At 41.5% G+C, this 24541-nt stretch overlaps 1 protein-coding gene across 3 annotated transcripts in view; it reads right to left on the bottom strand.

Annotated features, from left to right (window-relative positions):
- Positions 1 to 1823: 1823 nt before the first annotated feature.
- Positions 1824 to 24541, bottom strand: part of KCTD16 (potassium channel tetramerization domain containing 16) — a 245537-nt gene continuing 222819 nt past the window's right edge. For all 3 annotated transcript variants that reach the window (XM_032477026.1, XM_006194398.3, XM_032477027.1), the window contains exon 4: positions 1824 to 13828. In XM_032477026.1, the coding sequence (XP_032332917.1) occupies positions 13374 to 13828 (455 nt within the window). In that variant the 3' untranslated portion in view covers positions 1824 to 13373. The remainder of the gene's footprint in view (positions 13829 to 24541) is intronic.

Raw genomic sequence — 24541 nt, 5'->3', positions numbered from 1 at the left:
CTCCTGAGGACTCCCCAAGTCTCCCCAGACCCACTGTCAGTGTTCTCCTGGCCCAGTCCCTGCACACTTACCTTCCCACCCAGGCAGGCTTCAGGGAAATTAGAGGGAGCAGCCTCGTGTCCTCACCACCCCATCACAGGGGCAGTGTTCTCGGGACCCTTGATTTGGGGAGGACCCAGCTGCTGTGCGAGGCAGATCAGTGGTCACAGATTCTTTGCGGTCTCTCTTCCTTTAAAGCTGTAGCCAGCTTTCCCTCTTGACCTAGGTCCTTCACTCTCTATGTGCTTCTGGCACAGTGGTGGCAACACCTTTCCCTGTGGCCCACACCTGACCGCACTGTGGCTCTGCATAAGCATTCTCTGGGGCTGTGGAGGTCACGACTTCACAAGTTCTCAACACTGGGGACTTCTCTCTAAGCTCTCTGGAGGAAAGCCCCCAGCTTCCCACACAAGAATTCATAGGAAAACTTCCTTTCCCACCCTTCCACCCCCTTGGTCCAGCTAAGCTCTTACCCCTGTGCTGGGCAGAGGGGCAGCCTGGCTCCGTATCTGTGTCACGGCAATGACTATCTCAAAAGATAGCTTCAGGAGGCCTTATGTCTGTCCTTCAGCAATCTCACGGGGTAACTGAGTCTAAGGCAGGATTCCTGTTCGCTGCGTCCTCACCTGTCTCCTCCTCGTCCTTCAATACCTCGTTCAACTCTTTAGTTTGGGTCTGTGCTGGAAGGAGGCTGTGAATTTAGAAGAGGTTTTCCGATTAATTGATTAATGCCATTGTTTGTTATCCGTCATCTACGTAAGAGGGGTTTAGGAGGAAGTGTCCTAGCCTGGGTCCATAGATGGGGCTCTAGACCTAGGACCAACACACCTTCAGCACATCCCTTCCCCTCTCTGGGTCTCAGCTTTCTTTCCTGTACAAGGAGGAGACTGGGCTAAATTAGCTTTTCCCAAAATGTGTACCTTAGAACTAGAATCGTCCTTAGTGAGAAAAGTCTGGGAGATACTGGGTTAAATAAAGCTCAAAAGTTCCTTTACTGTGTAGCTCCCAGGCCTTTAGATATAATAAAGAGCATTTAAAAGTTACAAAGAGGGGGTGTGTAAAAAGGTTCTATTTCCCAAACTGCACATTGTCCAATCCCTTTCCTTTTTTCTGCACATTTCATGGGACAAGTGTTCTGAATATATTTTACAGCAGCAAAGGCTAAATTATTTCTAAACCACCCCACAAGCCGTAGAAATCCCCTTTATCCCCTGTATAATTTTTCCCTTTTGATTAAACAACATACTGAATGTTTAGCTCTATAGGCAATGCCAGAAAGGCTAAAGAGAAAAAAAAAAAAGAAAAATAAATTCATATATTCCGAGTACTAAAGTCAAACTCCTCTTCAGCCTGCATTTTGAAAAATACTACTACTAGCGAATAGGGATTATTAAGCATATATTTAATGTACGATACTGTGCTGAGTACTTTGGGTTATCTAATTGAATTCTCACACGAACCTTATGAGGTATCTATTATTTTTATTCTTTATTTTCAGATGAGGAAACTGTGGTCCAAAGAGGCTGGATCAACAGCGTAAAGCCATCTGATTAAGAAGAGGCAGCGACAGGGCCTCAGCTCACTGCAGTCTCATTCTAAGAATGTTAAATAACCAACTTATTGAGTCTCCCTTTTTATACCCCAGTCCAGCAAGCTGCCACAACAAACCAGAAATAAACTAATTGCAACGGTAATTACCTTGCATCTGAAATTCTTGAGTTAGCGTGAAATAATGTTGAATCATCAGTCTCTCACGGACACTGAAAATAGATAACTATAACAACTGAATGTTACCAAACGATTTATTACGATTGGTGCTAAATTACAATGTATATGAAATGGAGTCATCTATGGAAACACATAAAAAATAGTTACCTATTTCTGTAATTATATTCACACAAGGATCTGAAATATAGTTTCTGGTCTGCCTTTTAAAATATATCCACAGAATGACTTTTGCAGTTTTCACCACACAGTTTTACAATACTGATACTGCACTTGTGTCATTTACCATACTCTAGGAACTAAACAGAATATGAAAGCAGTTAGTAGCAAATTAATCTCTGTATATCCATCAGTGATTCCAAAGAAAATAGCTTGTTTCCATTGGCAGTGAGACTATATATGGTAATAATTAGCACTGTCGATATTGCATACATAGATATGTATGTATATATATTTATACGTTGCTCAGGGCCATTGTTCCAGCACAAGGCAGCTGCCTTTTGGGTGGACCAATGATCGCCAAAATGGTGCGCAATTCCATTGGGACAATTAGAAGTGCTATCTTAGATCATGTTTCTCTTGCAAAAACAAATAGGTAAGAAAGAAATACAGCAGGCTGAAATCTACAGTGTTACATACCAAGGTAAAAACAGTTACTGAGTTAGCAGAGTCACAGAAGTTTATGTATATTTTGCTATTCACAGACTGCAGACTTTTTGCTGGATAACCAAGCTGCTGGGAGTTGACAACAGGTAGACATGCATTCATGTGAGTCCATAATTAATGATGTTTATACTGTAATAAGCACATTCATTTTTAACACAATTCAGTAAACAGATTCCTTTAAAGTTTGAGCTAAATCTGCTATCACAATTACACACAAAAAAAGAACCTGTAAACAATTTGACATTACATTTATGTACAAGTGAACTGCATTCGAAAGGAAAAGAGGTAATTTCAGTGGGTGTCACTTGGTATACATCAGTGTGCAACAAACCGACCCAAGTCATCAAGCACTTGAATGAGGTCAGGAAAAAGGAACATGAGCAAGGCCCCAACAGATCACCACTCAGGGTTAGTACCAGCAAAATTCAGACTCCTCTGTCTATGGTGACATCACATTCAAAGCATCAGAGATGGAATGTACGAGGAGCTTGACAGTCCCTGGCAAACGGTACTTGGAGATCTCCAGGTATCCCAATCAGTAGGATCTTTGTAAGTGTCAACAGTGGTGCTAATCCTATTTAAACAGGTTGATTTAATTTGGACAAATTATGTTGTTTCTTAGATTCTACTCAGTGCTCTGCTGGATCTGAAGAGATGCGGGGAAAAGATGCTCAGGAATTCAACTGAGATCATTAGTTCAATTCCTTCAGCCAACCCAAAGGGTCTTGATTTTACAGACTAAGTTCCTATCAGGGAAACAAGCTAGATGCCATCGCTAATCGAAGTGGTAACCCACTTATGGTAGATCCCATTAACAGCTTTCACTGAGGCTCTGAAATGCAGCTGCTCTACGTTTCTGCTTCTCCATGTTTCAAGTAGGATATCACTCCAGTAACTCATGAGTCAGAAACAGGGTGATGAGGGGTTTGGGCACCCCCACTTCTCCACCCCACATGATGTACAAAAAACATTAATCTGTCCTTTTCTAAACTAAGCAGAATATTTTAAGCAAAATTCTCCTGATCCAACATACTTCTTTGGAATAAAAATAAAGGAAAGAAAAATGAGACGGGAACTTGAAGCCCAGGTTGGTGTTAAACCTCTCCCTCTGCTCCAAAATTTTTTAGAAAACCAACCACTCCTTCTTTAAGTGTCCTTAAACCTAATTAGAACATTTAATTGGTACAAAATTGATTTTCTTTCCTAGGCTTTTAAGACCATATCTGCAGGGAGCCTTTGGGGAAAAAGTGAATGACCGTTCTCAATAGGTTTGCAAATGTTTCTGACTGAGCTAACCTGACAGGCCCCTGGGAGGGAGAGTCTGTGCCTGGACTATCAGCTGAGCCAGGCTGAGCTTCTGAAGGTATGAGCTTGTGTGCAATAAACTGATCCCAAGGAGCACCAGGGAAGCTCTGTTTGCATAGGTTGACTTAAAACACCTTTCATGTTCTCCAAAATATGCAAAGCACATGGCTATGGATAAAAACATAACTTACCGTATCTTTAAGAGTGCCCAAATTTCAGTCATTTGGTCCTATGCCTACCGGATGCCAAAACAGGTAAGTAACATTTTCTTTCATTTAACTTTTATGTTGTTCCTTCTTTGAGCAACTATTTTGGTATCTGTATAAACAGGCTTAAAGGGTTATTTGCAGGAGGCTAGAAAACGTTTGGTTATTATTACAATGTGCCCTTGAGCTTTAGTATATATTTACAATATGCATATTATAAGTTATTTACGGTAGCTTTAAAATAATTAAACAGATAATGAGCCCCACCTAAAAATCATGTAAGGCCACAGGGACCCCCATGAATGATGAAGTGAAATCAATAAGGAGATAGTAAATTAACAAATAGGCAGGCGAAATACCACTGGCATGATAACCATTGGATTTATGCTGCCATAGACCTCTATTTTCTTCCTAAACATCACCACCTTTACTTGGTGGTGGTGGTGTTTTTTTTTTGTTTGTTTGTTTTGTTTTGTTTTTTAATGAACAAGTTAGACAATACGTAGTTTGAAATTCCAACAAATGGTTCAAATAAGAAAGCCAGGTTTTCCAAGTTTGGCTTTTCCTTAAATGCACTTTTGTTTGGTTTTGCATCCACAGATGTTAAACCTAGGTATTCTAATCATATTCTCTGCACCATAGATACATACATTATACTCATAATGGAAGAGAATTTTGGAAATTAGAACTGTATTAGACTATCTAGTAATCAAAAATAAATTATAATAATAATAAATCCCTCAAACTCAAAATTCCAAACAGTTTCAAACTAAGATCTGCTTATATATGTATACAAATGTATAGATATATTTATATACATTTAGATAGATGTACACACATATATACATATATACACAAAAATTTATACATAAACACACATACACAACACACGCACACACACACTCACACATTTCAGTGCAGCTTCTTTTCTCTAGCTGCCTCCCTTTTTTCCAACTTAGAACAGTAATGATGAGCTACTAGGGGCAGTCAATCATATTCAGATTTCTGACCTGTCATGAACAAAATTTGAGATTGTTTAAAAAGCCAAAAGGTGAAAATAGCAGATTCATGCATACACACATACACACACGCGTGCGCGCATACACAGACACCTGTCTTACCCCTCGTGAAATCTGCCTTGGTGAACTGGAAGCTAGCTGACCGCTGTGGGTTTCAGAGGGCACCGTCCTCACCATATCTCTCTTCTATAACATCACTGCCCCTTGATCGGGCTTCTTCCATGAAGCAGTCTTTGGTAGGCAGAAGTGCCCCTCCAAACCTGTCCTTTATCCCCTAGGGATGTGCATGCCTCATGGGACTTGCTACTCAAAATAGCTAGCGACTTTCAGGAAGGATTTCAGGCTGGAATCATCCTGGCTGCCTTCTGCTTAGACTAGAAGAAACTATTAAAAGGTGAAATCCAGAAAATAGAGAGAAGAGCTTATATCATGAGGTGGTTAAACTGTCAGCCTCTGGGGTCTAAGAAACCTTGATGAAAACCTGTCTCTGCCCTTGTCAAGTGATGTGCTACTTTACATTTCTGTTACTGACCTCTTCTGTAAAAAGAGGACAGTAACAGGGACTACTTTATTAGGTCATTATGGGATTAAATAAGATAAGGTATATAAAGTTCTTAGCAGAGTTTCTGGCACATAATAATAAATCCTTCATATATATTATTTGTAACTTGATATTTAAACCGTAAATCTACAAAGTGGATCAGAACTACACACAGGATAATGTCAGCCTAGGATCTGGATGAATTCAAGCTCAACAACCCAAGTTCTAGTCCCTAGTAGACAACAATGCTTATCACAGTAAACTGGGCCCTAAATGAACGCATGAACAAATGAACAGGCAAATGACTAACGTAAACTCTCTGGGTCCTCAGGTTCCCTTGTATGACATGGAGGTAGAATAATCTGACCTTTATTCTATCATTGGGAGGTTAGCATGTTAGAGTAAAAGAAAAATGTCAAATTCTTTAAGACACAAAACCTGTTTTGTGTCCTAGTAAAGTCAGCAGGCACGAGTGAAATAAGGCTCAGTAGCCAGAGCCTGTGCCTAGACTTGTCACATCTCTGACAACAAGGGCGTGAGGGCAGCTGAGTATGAGGATCATATTTTCCAAGATCTAAGTATCATCTTTAGTGAGGGGATATTCAACCCAAAGTAATGGAGGACACACTGAGCATTAAAGACAATGAAGTCGTTGGCCTGTTCTTAAGCATTCTTGCTCCCTCTTTCCTGTTTTATTTCTGAGAGCACCTTGTTGTCTACTGTTGATCAGCTTGAAAAACATCCCTCATAGGGTCACCTAACTGAAAATGCCCCCAAAGTGCTTCACGGCAAACACATTTCGCTGCTATAAAGTTGATGACTCCACTGAAGTAGCATTTTTCCTGAGGCAGAAAAAGACTTAGATAGAAGAAAGAGTCCTAGCCCACAGGCCTGCCTCATCACTACGGGAACTCTGGGAGAAAATGACATTTTTCTCCAAATTTCAGCATTTACATCTATATAAAGTGATAATAAGTGAACACTGTACAGAATTAAGGTGATACAAATTGTTGCTGTTCATTTCATCCTCTCTCTTGACCCAGAGTCTGTCTCTACATGGTTAAGAATGTCTTAGAAGATATGAGCCAACCCTTAACTCAGGGTTTCTCAGCCTCAGCACCATGGACATGTGGGGTTGGATAATTCTCTGTTGTGGGGTCTGTTTGGTGCACGGTGGGATATTTAGCAGCTTCCTTTACTCGCTGGATGCCAGTAGCACCTCTCAAATCATGAAAATCAAAAAATGTCCCCAGGCATTGGGGAAAGTCCCCTGGGGTGCTAAATCTCCCCTGGATGCGAGTTGCTGCCTTAAATGCACATAAGTCACAAAAATCAGAAAAGAGCTGTTCCTGCAAGTGTTTCTGTGTGTCTCTCTCCTACAAGATAAAACACTGACCACTGGCTGCAGTTGACAAAAACTGCTAGTGATCAGTGTGAATTCGATGCACATTTAACTTCCCAGGCATTCATTTTCTTTTTTCTTTCTTTTAGTAAGATGCCACCAGTGACTATGTAAATGAAAATGAGTTTGGTTTTTATCTAGAAATCTGAAATGTTTGAATTTTGCATCGGGAAACCAGCTCTTCTCAACATTCTCAAAGACTGATACCCACAGTGAAGAAAAACTATTCAAAGTGCTGAATTCAAAGCTGTTAAACTTTGTAACCAAAGAACTTTATCCTTGCACTTGGATAGCATTACCACGGACACTACTAGCCACTGACCCAACACCAACCTAAAAACTGCACACGTACACACATACACACACACGTGCACACACAGACAGATGCAATTATAAAGCAATTCTCCTCCACTACTTAGTTGTGCATCATCAGTCCTCTTCCATTTGTGATGGATGGAGCCAACATCAGCAGGGGAAGAGTCTGAAGTTATGCTGATTTTTATTGTGCAAATTCAGGTAAATTAGCTAAAGGTCAATTCTAAGAATAAACTGACAAGATGGAAGAGGTCGCTGGAGAGAGGAGACTTACTAAATCCTCCAGTTGGCATGTAAGTGCTTTTAGAAAGCTGATTAACAGGAACATCACTGCCTTCTTCCCCCAGGACAAACTCCTTGATAGTCACTGGACGGGGACACATTTTTCTTTAGACTTTTCAAAGTAAATTTCCTAAATAAAGCAAGGATGACAGTTTAAGAACTCAAAATTCTTTATCCAGTAAACGACACAATTTGTTCACAAACAAGAGGAACATTTTTTAAAGATTAGGAAGCTGGGGAAGTAAAGGAATCCCACTTGGGAAGTAAATGAGGGAAGGCAAACTGAATCAAATTTAAAGTTATTGTTATTTTTTAAAATTCTTCGCCAAGTAATCTTAATTAGTGTCTCAAGTTCATTAGTTTCATTAACCATTATTTACTTTCCTTTGTAGTAGTCTTTACTTAAATGCTAACTAATGATCATGACAAGCATGAATTTAAGTCATCCATTCTCTATTTCTGGTAGCATGTGGGAGTTTGGTAACTCTCTAGTTACTCTCGTACATGGACGGGACCAAGTGGATCATTGAAAAACCTCCAAATTTTTTTTCTTTCTGAATAATCATAGTACAGCCACCTCTCCTGGTCAGAGTGCCTGGAAAATTAGAGAACTTCATGTCATTACTTACGGACTATGACAGCTATTTTGAATCCACTCCTTCTTTCTTTTTTTCTTTTCTTTTTTTTTTTTTTTAAATTTATTCTCCCTCATTGGTTTCGCTTGAAGTTTTTAATCAATGTTGGGGTTCAGGGTCTTCAACTATCTGAGAGCCTCCTAGTCCTGTTTGAGTCAAACTGGACAAATTGAGCAGCTCCATGAGTTAGGATTTTATTTGTGAAATACAGCTGAAATCACTAATCATTCCATATTCATTTGGGTAGTTTGTGCATGCAGTTATTGGAACCCCCTTTGGGGCCACACACATCATTAAATTATGGATCATTCTCAAGTTCCTCTGACCCGAACCGCGTAAGGGCCTAGAAATGAACAACTCCTTGTTGGGCATCATTAGGGCACATCTCACTCAGACACGTGCTCCCATCTACCCAGCCACAAAACTATACTGATGCAGGTTTTCAGCATGGGAAAAAAAAAAAGGCATAAACATACACAACATGGAGACGACGTTATGATTGACAGGCAGGTGAAAGGACAAAGAAATTATGGAAATCTACTCTGCCCTTGTGCTGGGTGTTCCTTTTTGGGGTCTTTTCTCTTAAGATAATGAATTATGCATGCTTTGACTTATCTGCAGTGGAAAGAGAGAGGAAGTACCACAAGGAAGTGAGAGATATGTTGACCTCCGCATTGTCTCTGAACAGTTTCTCAAAGAAAGGTCCACAAGCCATCTCATTAAAATCATTAAGGATAATGACGCACAATGAAGATTCCTTGGCCCTGTTTGAAGTTTCTGAATCAGACTCTCCAGGGTTAGGGTGAAGGAATCTGCATTTTTACAAATGATTTTATGCATGCTGAGTATTGGAAACACTGCCCAAAAGTTTGCAGAGGAGGTCACAGGAGAAAGAGTCTCTATTCTAAAGTATATGTGAAGATGAGAAAAACAGACACTTCAAATGAACAAGCTTTGTGCTTGCATCATGGTGCTGTGATTATTAAAGTTTAACACTCTCTTTTTTCAGCAGGGGTGGAAAGCAATAACCATTTCATCTAAAATCAGAATGATGAAGGCAATATAAATCAAAACCATTCTAGCAGGTTTCATTTGGTCTAATTTCTCTACAGATATTAATCATTGTACAGACTCGTACAAATGACATCTAACTCCATTTTAACTCAGAATACAGAATGCTCACTCTGATTCTTTCTCTAGCATGTTATTTTGACAGTATAAAAGAAAATAAATAAATTGGAATAGTGGGCCATCAAGATTGCAAGATGCCAACAATACAAAGACATTAAAAGAGAAACAGCCCACGCTAAACCTATAACCCAGCATGCAAATTGGCAAAAAACATCTCTCTGCCAGAGTCATTGGGGGAAAAATGACTCTCTGCACTTTCCCTCTGAAAACTGCTAGGTCGAGTGGAGGTGACAAAGAATTCTTCCTAAAAGTTCAGAGAGTCTTAACTCTAGGAAAGAACATCTAGAAGACCAAGGTTAGTCAAGTTCCACGGCATTACATCTAGTGGCAAAAAACATCAGCACTGAAGTGCTCTTAGTTAATCCACTATGATAAATACCAAGTTGCAAGGTTGGAATTGTAACCAAGAAAAATAGATGAGAATCAAAGTTTGGTTCCCATTCCGGGACCTGGTGTCAAGTAATTTTGCAAAACACCAAATACGCCTTTTCTTTTTCCTCCCTGGAGCATGTTTCGCTTGGCACAAAGGATAGTCAGAAAGGAAACAAAAGCCCAGAGAAGCAAAAGTAATCCAGAAACACATGCAAAGACAACAAAGATGACCCAGAATGAACAATACACATCCACGCCTATGGATAAAGGTGGTCCTGAATCAAATAAGGCCAATGGAAAAGTGAAAACTTCCATGTTAGCTCTTTTAATAAATGTGCCCCCAACAAACAAATTAGTTGGGGATAGACAAAGCTATGGAAGAATAAATAGCAAAGGGAACACTTATGATTTGTGCACTGTTCCCCCTTTATTATAATTCACCGTGCATGCATTTCCAGAAGATAACTGTGCCTACAATTACCAAAGACAACATCACTGCGTATTGTGGAAGCCGCCTCACTTTGTGTTTTATGGCCATTTCTCAGTGCAGTATTTTTCTTAGTGAGGGCAGGGAGAGCACACTACCACAGTGATCCCACAGTTTTATTTTCCTGTCTTCCCCCTTTCCTGCTGAACACAGGTCACTCTCTTTTTGATAGTGGGTAGGAGGACATTATAAATACGGTTCTGACTTCAGAAGACCCACATATCATAGTGAATGACCACCGCCTCCCCACACTCAAAGCTCAGGGGATTTCAGCATTGCAGAATTTTCCAGGAGGCAACTTAAGTTGGGGCTCTGCATATACGAGTCCTCATCCATTTGACCCATTTGATGCTTAACGAATATCAGCCCTTGTCATAACGAATATTCAAGAAGCAAACCATATGTATCATTCTGCCCGGAACTGAACTACACGTTTTTAAAACTATGTTAAGTTCAGGACAATGGGCCTGATTCATGGTGACTACCAGGGCCATTACAGTATTTAACCTTCTAACTCACCCAGAACTTGCTGCCAGTGTTGCAGGCCACGTAGCCCTCACTTGAACCCCACTCAAGCTAGGACTGAAGGTGTCCATTGACTCGGTGCCCCTGCGGAATCTTTCACCGGCCAGGTCTACCATCACCTCTGCACCAAACACCCACACACAAGAAGAGAATGCTGTTGTTTCAGCTATTTGGACACTTTGGGGTGGGTGTCAGCCTAGACCTGACCCAGATTAAAAATTTTATTGTTGTTTTAAACAGACTTCCCACTAGTTTTGTTCATTGAGGGTATGAAGACTGCCTACCCAGGAAAAAAGTCATGACGGGGCAAAGGACAGAGAAGTGATGCCATGAACATTTTCTTTGCAGTCTTCAATTTCCTGTTTAAAGTATGCGGTAAGAGTAGTGGGTTGACTGCCATTTTACTAGTTCTTTAATTCTTACTAGTGTGTCTTGATCTGATACCATTACAATCAAGTTTGAAATTTAAGGAAGCTGGGACTCTGCCCTTCTTATTCCGACCCCCAACTCTTTGACAGCACTTCCAGGAGGACCATAAGAATCATCTGACCAAAGTGAGTTTGGGGACATTTTCACCAAATTTAACTTCTTGACCCATGAAGTTCTATGATCTATGCAAAATCTTCTATTATTAGGACGGTGGTATTCTGATATGGCATAAAGAAACATTGAAAAGACTGAAGATTACTGGTAGGCTTTACAAAGCTATGTTGCAGTTAAGATCAAACATCAACTAATATATTAACACATAAAAAGATACCACTTAAATTCATAATGATAATTCTCTTGACAACTCAACTCCCCAAATGATCTTTCTTTTTTTACTTAAGTAAAACTGTAAACTCCATTCAAACCATCAGGACAAGAAACCATTGGCCAAGTCTGTTGCCCGGGTGTGAAGGCAAGAATTACAAAAAATTCAGAAAGATATCCATATACTAATGGGTATAATAACAGAAATTAAGACGGATCTCTTACATGATAAACGTGTATCAATCAAAGATTTCAAAAAGAAGCCACTGGTCGTTATTTTTCCCTCCTACAGACACCATCCAGTTGCCTTTATTACCTGTGACACATATATACATACACACACAATAAAAAGAAAGAAATTAGGAGTGCTTGGCACACAATTAATGATGGACAAATTATTTTTCAGTTCCCACTTAACTGCATGAGGAATGCTGAAGGTAAAACTTGGCCTCTAATCTTCATTTACCACAAGTCTATGAAAGAACTATTGGTAGGTGAATAGAATACAGAGTCACATGGATGGATGGCTATTCACAGTTTCTTTTTGGCTGTGTCTATACAAGTCAAGGGTGTAATCAAGAAAGACGGTTTAGAAAGCCGGAGTCATCATTTCGGGGCTCCAGTTATCCAGATGGATTGTTCACAGACATCAGTGACGGCCAAGTCCTAGTATGGACACAGCCAAATCCCAGATCCCAAAGGCAAACAGATCTGGCTACAAGAAAGTAACAATGTAGCACTGTAGTTTTAAAAGGTTATGAGAAATGATTAGGAGGGATGTGAAAAACACTTTCCTCTGAGCACAAAAGGTGGGAGCCTTATTCAAGGACTCTGTGCTGTTCTTATTCCCACGGCTACACAGGAGTGCAGAGAACTCAACGTGGGCTATGTGGGAAGGCCACACCGTTACAACACGGGCAGTAAGAGCTCTGAAAATACCAAGAGAAGGAAAGTAATTCAGCCCAGGGTAGGGCAGGCTGAGTGTGGGGTCGTTTTGCAGTCATTTTTGTGGATATGGGTGTTTGGGTTCCTTTAATACAAAGAAAGTTTGACTAGCTCTCCTAGCACAGAGAAAGAGCATCGCGGTAAAATGGAGCCTGAGGGTGTTAATTTTGAAATAAGGAAGACGATTTGTTGATGATGAGGGTTATTGGATGTTCGGAAGCCTTGCCAAGAGAGGCTGGGAAACCATCCCAGGAGGGCTTTAAGAAAAGAGCAGAGGCTCGTGTGTCGGAAGGACGCTAAGAGGGTGCTGCTGGGACCGTGAGCACAGCCCTTAGGACGTCCAGGCCCTGGGATCTCGTGCGCCGCATGTATATACACACTTCGTTGTGCTTGTGTTGCACAAATACTCATGCAGACGGGGTCAATATAAACTGGCACATAATCGATTTGAGTGAAAAGTCATATAAATCTGCCATCCTCCCCACCCCTTCCCCCATAAACAAAAGGGAAAAGGAAAATTTAAAAATCCAAACACATGCCATTGGGCCAGGTCTCTACCATATTCTCATTCAAAGGAGGGAGGTAGAAGATGAGAGAAAAACCCAGTCTGGGAGGAAGGATTCCCATGTCTTCTCAGCTATTCTTACATAGCTGGCTCTCCTTAGAGATAAGATACTCAGCACATGGGACCAAGTTAACAAACAAACAAAGAAATAACTCCCCCCCCACCAAAAAAAAAAAAAGATTTTTTTACATTTGCACATCTGGAGAGAAATCTACCCTGTGGCTTTACGTGTTAAGGTGAACTAGGTAAGTAGGCAGTAGTCATAGGTCAACGAGCTATTGTGTTCTAATAAACGTGGATTGTTGTTTTTCTTTTCAAATGTGGATTCTGTTTAGGAGGTTTATTTCAAAATGGTGACACGGTTTGTTTCTCCTCCCACCCCCGCCCCCCCAGCCTGCCCCTATAGATGGTACTTCCGTAAAAGTTCAGACTGCCACGGATGCTTCCTCTCGGGGAACCTATCTGGAATTTTGATCTTTAGGAAATCCTGGATGCACTTCTCCAGCTCTTCCTCAATGGAGAGCTTTTCCTTCACAGCTTTTTTTTTGCTGCTCATGTTCGACTCCCTGGAGCCCGAAGTCAGAGTCCGGAGCAGGTCACTTTTCCGTCGCATCTCTGACTGTTGGATCAGCTGCACGGGGCCCTTCTTGATGGGGCGGTCCAGAGTCTGGATGTTGGTCTGGCGTGTCACGGGCCCACAGATGACCGTCTCCTGGGGAGAGCTGGCCTCAGACTGGCTGTCGCAGCTGGAGGTGGAGAGGTCGTTGCAAGAGGTGCCACTCTCCCCTTCTTTGTCACCCTTGCCATTCTTGCAGCAGCAGTCACAGTGCGAGGATGACCACCTGGAAGGCTCACCTGCAAGGAAGCACAGGGCCCAAGGGATTAATGCCAGGCAGCTCAGCTCACAGTAGCACACAGCACCTGAATACACACACAGGCATCCACAATCGAGTCTTAAAAAGAAGTGAGATGGCACACAGGACGGGCTGCAACAGGACTACCCAGCAGCCAAATCCATTGAGGGGAGGAAGTTAATGATGAGATGCTGCTAAGAGGAAATGCAGGCTAATGCTTCCACCCATAGGCAACGGAGTCAGATAGTTACTCAGCTGCACCCTTCATGAGCCTTACTACCTTGGCAGGCCCCTTAAATTCTCACAGCTTCTGTTTCCTCATCTGTGAGATGAGAATAATAACACCCCTACTGCCTAGAGTTGTAGGGCGGATTTAGATACGTCAAGTGAAACTCTACATGCAGTCTGAGGTACACGGGAAGCACTCAATGCTAGCTGATTTTACTGAGGCCGATTAAACTCTAATCTAATGCCCTGCATCACTGCAGGCAGGTACAACAGGGGGAGTCCATGAGAGTGCAATGACAGCTACCAGTCAGGGAGGCTTACTCTGCACCAGCCCCATGTAGCTCTGTGCACTCATCAACTCGCCAGACCCTCATGGTAATTCTAAGAAAGTAACTCCACTCCCAGTTTCCATACAAAGAAACTAAGGCCCTGGAAATGTAAGAAACTTGCACAATTTGTAAATGGCAGAGCTCAGATTTGAATACAGATCTCCCAAATACTATAATCAAGGCTGTTTATGAAATTCCTGCTTCTCTTTCAAAACAATTTTGTAACTTCTCTCTAAAGTCCTTGTTCATCTCTCCTCAGAAATATTTGTCAAGTTTAACTCTGAATTATGGTTTTATTTTGTAAGTGCCTTTATTATTGTACATATCATGTTTGTTGTAATTCTTTTCTACCTTCGGCATCTCAGCTACTATGCCATAAGCTCCCTGAGGTAGACACAGTAAAGTGTCCATTATTGTAATTGCAGAAAATAGCTTGGGTTACAGTGTAGAAATTCAATGAAAGACTATTCTAGTAAAAATGTGTAAATACCTGGATCCAGCCATACCTGAAGGCAGACCTGTCACTGAGCTTTTCACTTACATGAGCCCCTACATTTATATTTAAGCCAGTGTGAGTTCCTCTATCCCTGTTTCCCTGCGGCTTGATTCATAGTACTGCATTCAGCTATTTAGAGGGAGAGCCATTTTTCAGATACACAGTTGGTGGCTCCCTGAACTAAAACACCCCCAATCATGGCACAAAGCAATTTCCTAAATGTAAGTCACTGCTCCCAGCCCTCCACCCTCTGAACAACCATAGTCTTCTTGGATTTATGAACTTAATACTGTTTGATGATCACAGGTTATACACTGGGTACTTCATATAGTACTCTGTATTTAAGCCATAAAAAATAAAGGGAAATCAATCCACTTTATGACGCTAATATTGAGGACATGGATAATATAGTATGTTTATATGTTTTAAAGGAGACCCAGTTTTGATTTGCACTTTATCTTATTGCCATGAATGTAAGTCACATTAAAAAGATCCCATTTTACTGTCATTTCTAATGTGGTCAAAGTAGAGAAGCCCTAGAACGGAAACTATTAGGAGAGTTATATCCTGTCTTCTTGTACAACGCCTGTCCTCTTTGTATCTAAATGATGTAAATATTTATAGCAATTGCTACATTTTTTCTAGCGAGAGTGAAAAAAAAGAAACAGTCCCTGTAAATCACAATGCCAAAAGTATCTCAAATATATGTCTGCTCCTTCAAACCACTTTTTAAAATGTGGAATCATTGTATTTATATACCCATTAAGTGAAATGCAACAATCCAATTAGCCAAAAGGAATCACCCCAGCAGTAATATCCTAGTTATCTCAGGCTATTACAAATAAATATCTTCCGTGCAACAGAAGAACTGTTCAACATGTACCAGCTGGTGACTGAAAACATCAGTGATAGGAAACGTTTTCTGTCTGCCAGCCTAGATTCTGAGGTGAACGTTTTTTCTTCTTCAGAAGGCAGAATCTGCCTCTGCCTCTGCAAACCTGGCCATCCCCATACTAATATGACTCAATGGAGAAAAGTCTCTAATGAATTGGGTCAAGGAAAAGTAATCACATCAAGTCAGAGCTGATCTAGTTTGCCCTTTCTTGAGAAAAGTTCAGAAACTGAACTCAGCTTCTAAAAAAAGAAAGAGGAACAGGTGAAAGAAAAGAGAGGAACTATGTGCTAGAATACGCCTGCCTATTACCTTTACAGAAGATGACAAAATACTTTGGCCATTAACCCAGCTGAACCAGAGGAAATACAAGCCTGTGTTTCCCTGCCCAAGAGTTACCTTCCTCATGGTAAAGTCATCCCGTTCAGTGGACTTGGAGCGAAACCCGAGGCTTTTCTAAAAGGCATTTTCACAACACAAACACCATCATGGGAGGGAGTTCTGTGTATTCATGTGGAAAACTACACGCAGCCCTCCACTACCTGTCCCAGCCAAGAACCTGGCACGGATGTGCTGCTTCCTGCCTGAACGGCTGGGATGAGCAGGGGTTTAAATGTCAGCTGGGATCTTCCAGCTTCCGGGAAAAACAGAAGTATTACTCTCTCATTACTTTCTACTTATTCTAAGCACTTTCACTATTAAAAGGAAATGGAACAACTTAATTTTAGGGGAGCCTGTTAGACTACCACATGTTTCAATATTTTATGAGTACATTTGAATGTTTTTACTCTTTTGGAAAGATAATTTGTAAGATGGCTTCCGAAGTCTATATATTAGGTTGAAATCAAGGAAGACGATGGGATTAATACAGTCCAGTGGGAGTTGCTGTGGGAAGAGTCATTATGAAATTTGAAAAATAACCAAAATGTAAGACGAGAACCATGCTGTTTCTTTTTTGGAAGCATTGTCTGATGCTACCCATACCAAGAGTTTAACCACAGAAGACCGAAGTTTTAAACCAGAACACAGAAGACCCTTTTGCCCTTGCAGTCCCACTGACATGTGCTCACCAACCCTGGAAAGGGCGGAAAGATATGTGAAAGGTCAATTATGTAACTCAGGGTATTCTAGAATCCCCTCCATCACAGCAAACCATGATCTCCTAAATACCTTGCTACTTCAGATTGCAACATACTTTTGCTCCCCATTTCCTGAGGTTTCAATACTTGGTCTCCATTTGTGGAGAAAATTGGTTACAATTGATTAGTCAGATACAGAGAGAAAACCATTTCATTCTAAGAGAAGTCTGTTTCATTGATAATAAAAAAGAAAAACACCTGCTGCCTTTTGAGGGGCTGTATTAACTAGTTGCTGGCCAAAGAGGCTAATGGCTCATCCTTATTTTTAAGCAAACCATTGTTGAATTTGTTGGACATCAATTTTTGCTGCCTGGCACACAATAGAGGTTTGATAAATGTCTGATGATTAAATGTGTGAGACAAACACATGTGTTGAGTTATATGAAGTTGATAGCAGAGCAGACAAATTTCAGGCTCCAGAATCAGGCCCCACAATGTGTCAGCTTGGATAAGTTACTTTACCTCCCTGAACCACAGCTTTCTTGTCTGAAAAATAAGGCTCATAACAGTATCTTCCTCATAAGGGTTTTAGGAAAATTAAATGAAAAATTTAAGGCAAAGGTGTTTCATGGTTTGTGGCATCCAATAAGCATTTCAATCACCATATACATTAATTCTACTAGAAGCCAGACACTGACCTACGGGAACAAAACCAGTCAGGAGCTTGTTAGATATGATGGTGATGCTGCCACTAACATGCTGTACAATGGATGCTGAGGTCTGGCTGGAATATCACGTTAGGAAGAGCACTGATGCTATAACGAGATTCATTAGGGAAGTATCTACTGAGCATTTCGTAAGGTCTGCCTTTGTCTTGGGAGTGGAGAGTAACCGCTAGCACATACAGTGTCTGGTAGATAGTGAGGGACCAGGGCATCACTTTGGATAGAAGGCTCCTTTACAGTTTGCAGTGCTTAGGATTTCACAAATGGATGAGTCTTCCAGGGTAAAATTTTACTGGAAGACACATCGAATAAATTTAAACCCAGAGCCTGGAGGAATCTGTCTTTTGGATCAAACGGGGAAGGGCAGGAAACTCAATAGACTCAAGTCCTTAAACACTAAATCTTCCAACATTTTACAACTTGGAAAAAATTGAGGACCAATCAAGAAAATTATATGATTGGACTTGGCCCCTTTCCACTGTAGCCCTAAGTTCTTACTGACAAAGAAGGAATAGAAGAGGAAAGACTACAGAATCTTTCTCCCCTATGAAAAATTCAAACCGAGCTGAGTGAAACATGACTTAGCAAACTCACAAACTGCTTATGCATTTTTAAAAGAGGCAGCTCTGCAATCTACCCACACTTCAAATCCTCCACCTGCTAATGGTTGCGAACACAATGCACATCATTTACAGCAACAGCTGGGAAAACTGCTTTCCCCTGTCTTCTCTGTCAATGATGTAGGAGCCTGCCAGTCTGGGAGCTAGGTGGCCAGATTTAATTTATCGAGGCTGCTGAAACACTTTCTTGGTATCCCAGCTGAAAAGTCAATAATGCCCAAATTGATACTTTTATAATTCTGCCAGCCTTGGAAAAGATATTGCATAGTGGAGATTGGAAACAGGCAGATTGTGCAAAATGCATCTTCCAGCTTGACCATCACATCATTTCTTGCTTGCGACGGACCTTTTCCACTCATGGACATTTGGCCTTGGATGGGCCCAGCTGGGGACCCTCATTAAGTGGTGGCAAGTTTGGGCAACTGCAAACAGTGAAACTACCTATGCATCAGTCAGGGCCAGTTAGGAAAACAGACATTCCACCTGTTCTTAACAGGGAGAATTTAATACCAGGAATTGTTTAAGCAGACGTTGGAGGAGTGAAAATGCAAAAAAGTGGCATGGAGGAGTCCAAGATAGTGACCGCAAGAGGCAGCTACCTCCCTTAGGGCTGGGGAGACGATGGGGTTAGTAGAACCAGAACCTTGCCAGAGGCATCCTGTGGAGGTGGGACCCAGGTGTCTGAGAAGGGCACCCTGCCTGCTGGTCCTGGTCTCTCTGAAGTGGCCTGGTCTGGGGATTACAGAAAAAGAAACAAAATTGGGAACCGGGACCAACTGCTTCTGGGATGATGCTGATGAGCAGGAAACAAAGGAGTCCTTCTCTCCCTGTATTACAGTCTTCCCCTAGCGCCCCCTATGGACAGAACCTAACAGGAAGCCAGTTGGGTCAATGAAAAGGGTGGTGAGCTGAATCCTAGCCCCAGCATCACACTGCACAGTAGAGAGGGGTGGGTTTGGAGCTGAGAGACAACAGCTTAGTAACAGCACACTGACCCCACCAGGGATGCAGCAGAAAAGAAAGACACAGCTCTTGACTTGCTGGACCACGTGAGTTTATAATAGAGGAGTTAGGGAAGGGAAGGAAAAGAATCATCGCCTCAGTTCAGTTGCTGCCCTACTGCCCTTTCTTATTCCTTACTAAGGGTTCTGCACTGGCTCTTCCCTCTGCCAGCAGCACTCATTCTTCTGATTTTCACCTCTTCAGCTCTTTTTTGTCTTCTAGAGCTCGGCTTACACATTCCTTTCTCAAAGCTCTTTATATTTCTCTCCCCCAACACAGTTTAAGCCAGTCCCAACCTCCAGCCCGTTTCCATCACACAACCACACTGCATAACTATGGATGTGTTTCTAGGCTGGTCTAATGTCTGTTTGCCTGTGTTAAGGCTTATGTCTATTCCCTTGTGAATTCTAATGCTCACTCTGGGGCACACGGTAGATGTTCGGGAAATACCTGCATGAAAATGAATGGAAGAGGAAATGGATGATGCATACGGAAAGTCATTTTTGGCTTAGAGTGTATGTGAGAGGCAGTAAACCTTCTGCCAAAAAAAAAAAAGATATGCAAAGGTTATTAGAATGGAAAATATTTAAGCGTATCACTAGACATTTAATATACATGTGACAAAAACAAAAAGCATGCTCACCAACAGAAATAATGGCAAAATCCATCCAGAACTGAATAATTGGATATATGTATATTAGCTAATTATCACTCATAATTATCTATTAATATCCCCAAATCCCTAAAGGCATTATACAATTTAAGTAAAAATTAACTTTCCTAGCCACTCAACTATGGTCTCTAGGCACGTAATTTTCCACTTTGTTGAAGTTCAGACACCGCCCTAGCTCAGGATTTTCACCTTTAAGGTCTCTCTCTAAATAAAGCAGTGCAATGCTGTGTGCATGGCAAGAAATCCTGAATTTTAACCTCCTGCTCTACCGCCTTGCTCTTTCAAGTGTTCCTTAACGACACACTTATTTCATTTTCCAGGTCCTTTGTGTCCTTTTCTTGCTTTCTTCCTCCTTATTGTATTTCCTCCTCTTAGCCTCAGCATTTTTCAGCTAAGATCATATTTAATTACTCCTGTCCCCCAAAGCCCTTCTCAGCCATTTCATAGAGAGCTCTGGAGCCCATCCTCATCCCCTTTTCCCACTCAGTCCCCTTCGTCCTGGCCACTTCCTTTCACGATTTTCTTCTTCAGTTTTCACAAGCTTGAACAAGTCCCCTAAATAATAAGTTCCCCTACAACTCCTCTCAATCAATATCTCACAGTCTTTTCTCTCTTAGAATGAAACGTATATGAAATTATTATAAGGTTTGTTTGTCTCCCCTTTCCAGTAAAAACATCCTTCTTTTCCTTCAGGGAGCTGCCCTTTCCCTATTCCATGGTGTCCTGAAGGGGCTGTCAACCATGGTGCCGTGCCTAGCCACAAGAGGAGGACGTGGCCCACGTGTGAACTTCCTATCTCCCAAGCACAGTGGGTGATTCAGGCATGGTCATGTGACCCAGGTTGGGCGAACTGGAGTCCTTGCTGGGGCTGTTTTGCTGAAACTGATGGGTAATATCTGTTCTATGATGCGGAACACACCAAGCTAGGAGAATGTGAGTTCACTGGCTATCTTCCATATTGGTTGGAGAGGACAGTCATGCACGAAGAAGAGGAACAGTCAAGAGACCAAGCCCTCCATCTATCAGTATCACAAGTTGGTCCCATTTCTAGGCTTATGATTTTATAAGCCAAGAAATTCTCTTTTTGCCTAATCTAGGGAAATTTCATGTTGTGTTACTTACAGTAAGTCTTGAATATGACATCAAATTCATAGAAATACTTAATATCTGTCTAGCTTACCTTCCATGCTCTCAGCACGTGTGCAGTTCCAGCACTGACACTGGCCTGTGCTTTAGGGCACAAGTACAATCACTTTTCTGAGCCACTTTGCAGGTAACTTGTTTCTTCTCTGGAATCATAGCCTCTTTGCTACACTAGTCCCAACAAATTTGACTAACACTCTCAAAAGACACACAAAGGTAATGATACTACCACCTGCTGTACCCAGCTACTCCAACAGTGAACGAGATAATAGCTGTACCTCGAAAACCAGAAACCTAGCATCAAAACAATAGCTCTCATTTGTTGAGGACCCTAAGTGCCTAGCGTTGTGCTTAGGAGTTTCGATAATTTAACCTTCACAGTAACTCTGTTAAGTGGATGGTATTCTCTTTTCTTTTTATGGGCAAGGAGACTGTAGCTTAAAATGGTTAACTATCTGATCCAAAGTTACTGAGTTTACAAGTGGAAGATTGAGAATTCAAACCCAGATCTCTTTTAATACCAAGTCTCTGCTCTTTTTGGTGGACACATTATTCAACGTCACAAGGATTTTCTACTAGAAACATTTAAAAAACACTAAGAAGCCAAAAGGGTTAAAGTATTGACTTTAAGATGTGATAGTCCCAGGGTTTCCAGCCCTTCAGTAACTTTAGAAATTAATCAATTGATTAGACAACTTGAAAATGTAGATTTTCATGGGTCTTTTATCATTATATTTATAAAAGAAACCTCAGCTCCCTTCCCCATGTTCACTGGAGAGAAGTGAAAATAAAGTAAATGAAGGCTGAAGAGTTCTGGCACCCTTCCTGATGTCAGGGTATGTCACACCCCTCCGCCGGCCTTCGTTCTACCCGGGCTGCCCTGGCAGCAATCAACAGTGTTTGAAGCACGCACTTAATTAGCACAGGAAAAAAAGCCCTTTGCCAGATGAATAAGATTTAACATTTGCCAATACCGCTTAAGGAATTTTCAATAACCAACCAATATATGATACCTTCCCAAAGAGGGTAAAATCAAAATACAATAATCTATGGCTTATTGGTAAAAGCAAACATAAACTTCTGTTGAGCTTCCTGGTGAAAGAAAAAAAAAGCCAAATTAACCCAGAGCAGTGGTTTAAGAGCCAGAGAACACTGTGATTTTTTTGAGAATCACAGATAAAATAAAAGAACTGTCTTAGAACATTTATTAGTCATAAACAGCTTTGAAGTCGAAGGTAACCAGAAAACTTCGGACCGTGAGAAGCACAGCCATGAGCAGGCCAACCGGGGTGTGATGCAGAACTCGCCGTGGGCTGGCCCAGGCAGAGCCACAGAGTGAGAGACCCAGAAGGGACCTTCCAGGCCACTGAGCACCCTCGTTTTACAATAAGGAAAGAGAAAGGGGCCCAGCGGTGCTGTCAGAGCCCAGGTGCAGGTCTCGAGCCCTGTCTGGGACCTTGTAGGCAAAATCAAACCCAACTGGGGAGGGTTTCCTATCTCAGCAGTCCATCATCTGGGGAAGAAAAGCTCTCAGGAAGAGTTCATTACTGAGCACAGTGATTAACACAGGACAGAGCAGGGTGGAGAAAGCAGATTCCTTTAATATGACCACAAGCCTAATGGACAGAGAGAGACAGACAGACACTAAGTGATGATAACGCTGACCTACGTTTACACCCACCCTATGCCATACACAGGGCTGGACGCGTTACCTGCATCATCGCACTGATCTTCACAACCAGTGAGGAGAGGTAAGAAATTACAGTGCCAGATTCCTGCCTCCTTGTGGGGGAAGAGGAGGTGAGGGGAAACCAAACTTCCCCAGGTGCCAAGGGCTGACATTCCATCATAGAGACACACTCAGAATCAGCCTCTAAGAGGCCTACTTTTTAACTGCATATACCGTTGACAGAGGAATTAGTGTGACACCTCCGTGTGAATTAGTTGATCACAGTGCTTGGACCTGACAGAAGCCTGGAAACTCACATTAGTGAGTAACGCCTGGCAGATGACATTAATGAATTATGAACTCCTGCCACACGTCATGCGCGAGGCTAAGTGCTTCACAAATACTGTTATTTCATTCAAGCAACAACACTCTAAGGCAGAGATTCTAAACCTCAGTACCTCAGTACCACTGACGTTGGGGCTGAATCCCGTGCGCCGTAGGATGTGTGCCAGCATCCCTGGCCTCTACCCATTAGCTGTCAGTAGCACCTCTGCTCCTCAGTCAAGACAACGAAAGTCACCTCTAGCTGAGAATCATTGCTCTAGGGTAAATATTACTCCTATTTTATCGATGAAGAAACTGAATTTCATAATTTTTGACTAATCTGCCCATGAGTCACAAAGCTGATGAAAGGTGAAACTAGGACTGATATTTAGTAGGTCTAGTTCCAAGACTAACGCCTGTTCCATCAGTATGTGTGATGCTTCAGTGAAATGGTGTCTTCCTGAAAGGAGTTTACTGGGCAGAGATCCAACCATTTCACTCCCTATGAGGTCCAAAAGAAGGCCAGTGAAAGGGAAGGAAGGAAACTGAGTTGCCTTTTCACTTTTCATAAAATGCAAAGAGCACCTATTTTCCACCTGCAGATGGTAACAGAAAAGAAAGATTTACAGAATTTAGCAGCTCAGCCTGAACATGTATCTCTGCCAACTGGACACTGACTAATTACCATTCTTTTAATTAGGATTTCAAAATCGGACAAAGGCGGCTTTAACCTAGGATTTTCCCATATAGCCACAGCCTAAATGCATAGCATGTAATAATCACAGACAACGTATAATGGGTGTTTACTAACAAGCCGAGAGTTGTTGTGCATTTTCCTTGCAGAATCTCATTTGCGATCTACAACATCCCTATGAAGTAGGCTCTCCTGTCACCCACACTTTATAGAAGGGTGGACTGAGACACAGAGCAGTTAAGCAACTAAAATGAAGTCTTTAAGAGATGAGCTGTAGTGCTGACCTGGACAGTCTGACTCCAGAATTTCCATAGCGAGGCAGGCAATAAAGCCTAGTGGTTCAGAACTTGGGCTTTAGAGTCAGAGAAACAGGAAGAAGGCATAACTCTGCTGGTGACTTGCAGTTTCTCCATCTGAAAATGTTGGAAATAATAACATTGCTCTGGTAGGAAGGTTAGAATTAAATGATATTTGTCCACAGCATGATCACAACACCTCAAATAGGTTCAATGTCCAACACATAATTTAAAAAAAAAAAGATTGTTGATGACTTTGATACCCAAATTGAAAATGTTACTGTCAATCACAGTTGTAAACTATTTAAAGGGTAATTTTAATAAAGATACCTTTATAGGTAATCTCCTGTTTTTGTTTTTCTTTCAATTGACATTCTACCCAAACCCATCTTCCCATCACTTATCCAATATCTCTACTTTCTACTCTTATCACCTACCTACCAAAGAATTGATCCCATGTACATAACTGATAATATTTAGGAAAACATGGCTGATGAACAAATCCATTAAAACAGAAATTTTTCTCCTCTTGGCTCTGGAGCAA

Source organism: Camelus ferus, chromosome 3 (assembly GCF_009834535.1).
Source record: "Camelus ferus isolate YT-003-E chromosome 3, BCGSAC_Cfer_1.0, whole genome shotgun sequence".
Lineage (NCBI taxonomy): Eukaryota > Metazoa > Chordata > Mammalia > Artiodactyla > Camelidae > Camelus > Camelus ferus.
This window is presented reverse-complemented; position numbering and strand designations above follow the sequence as displayed.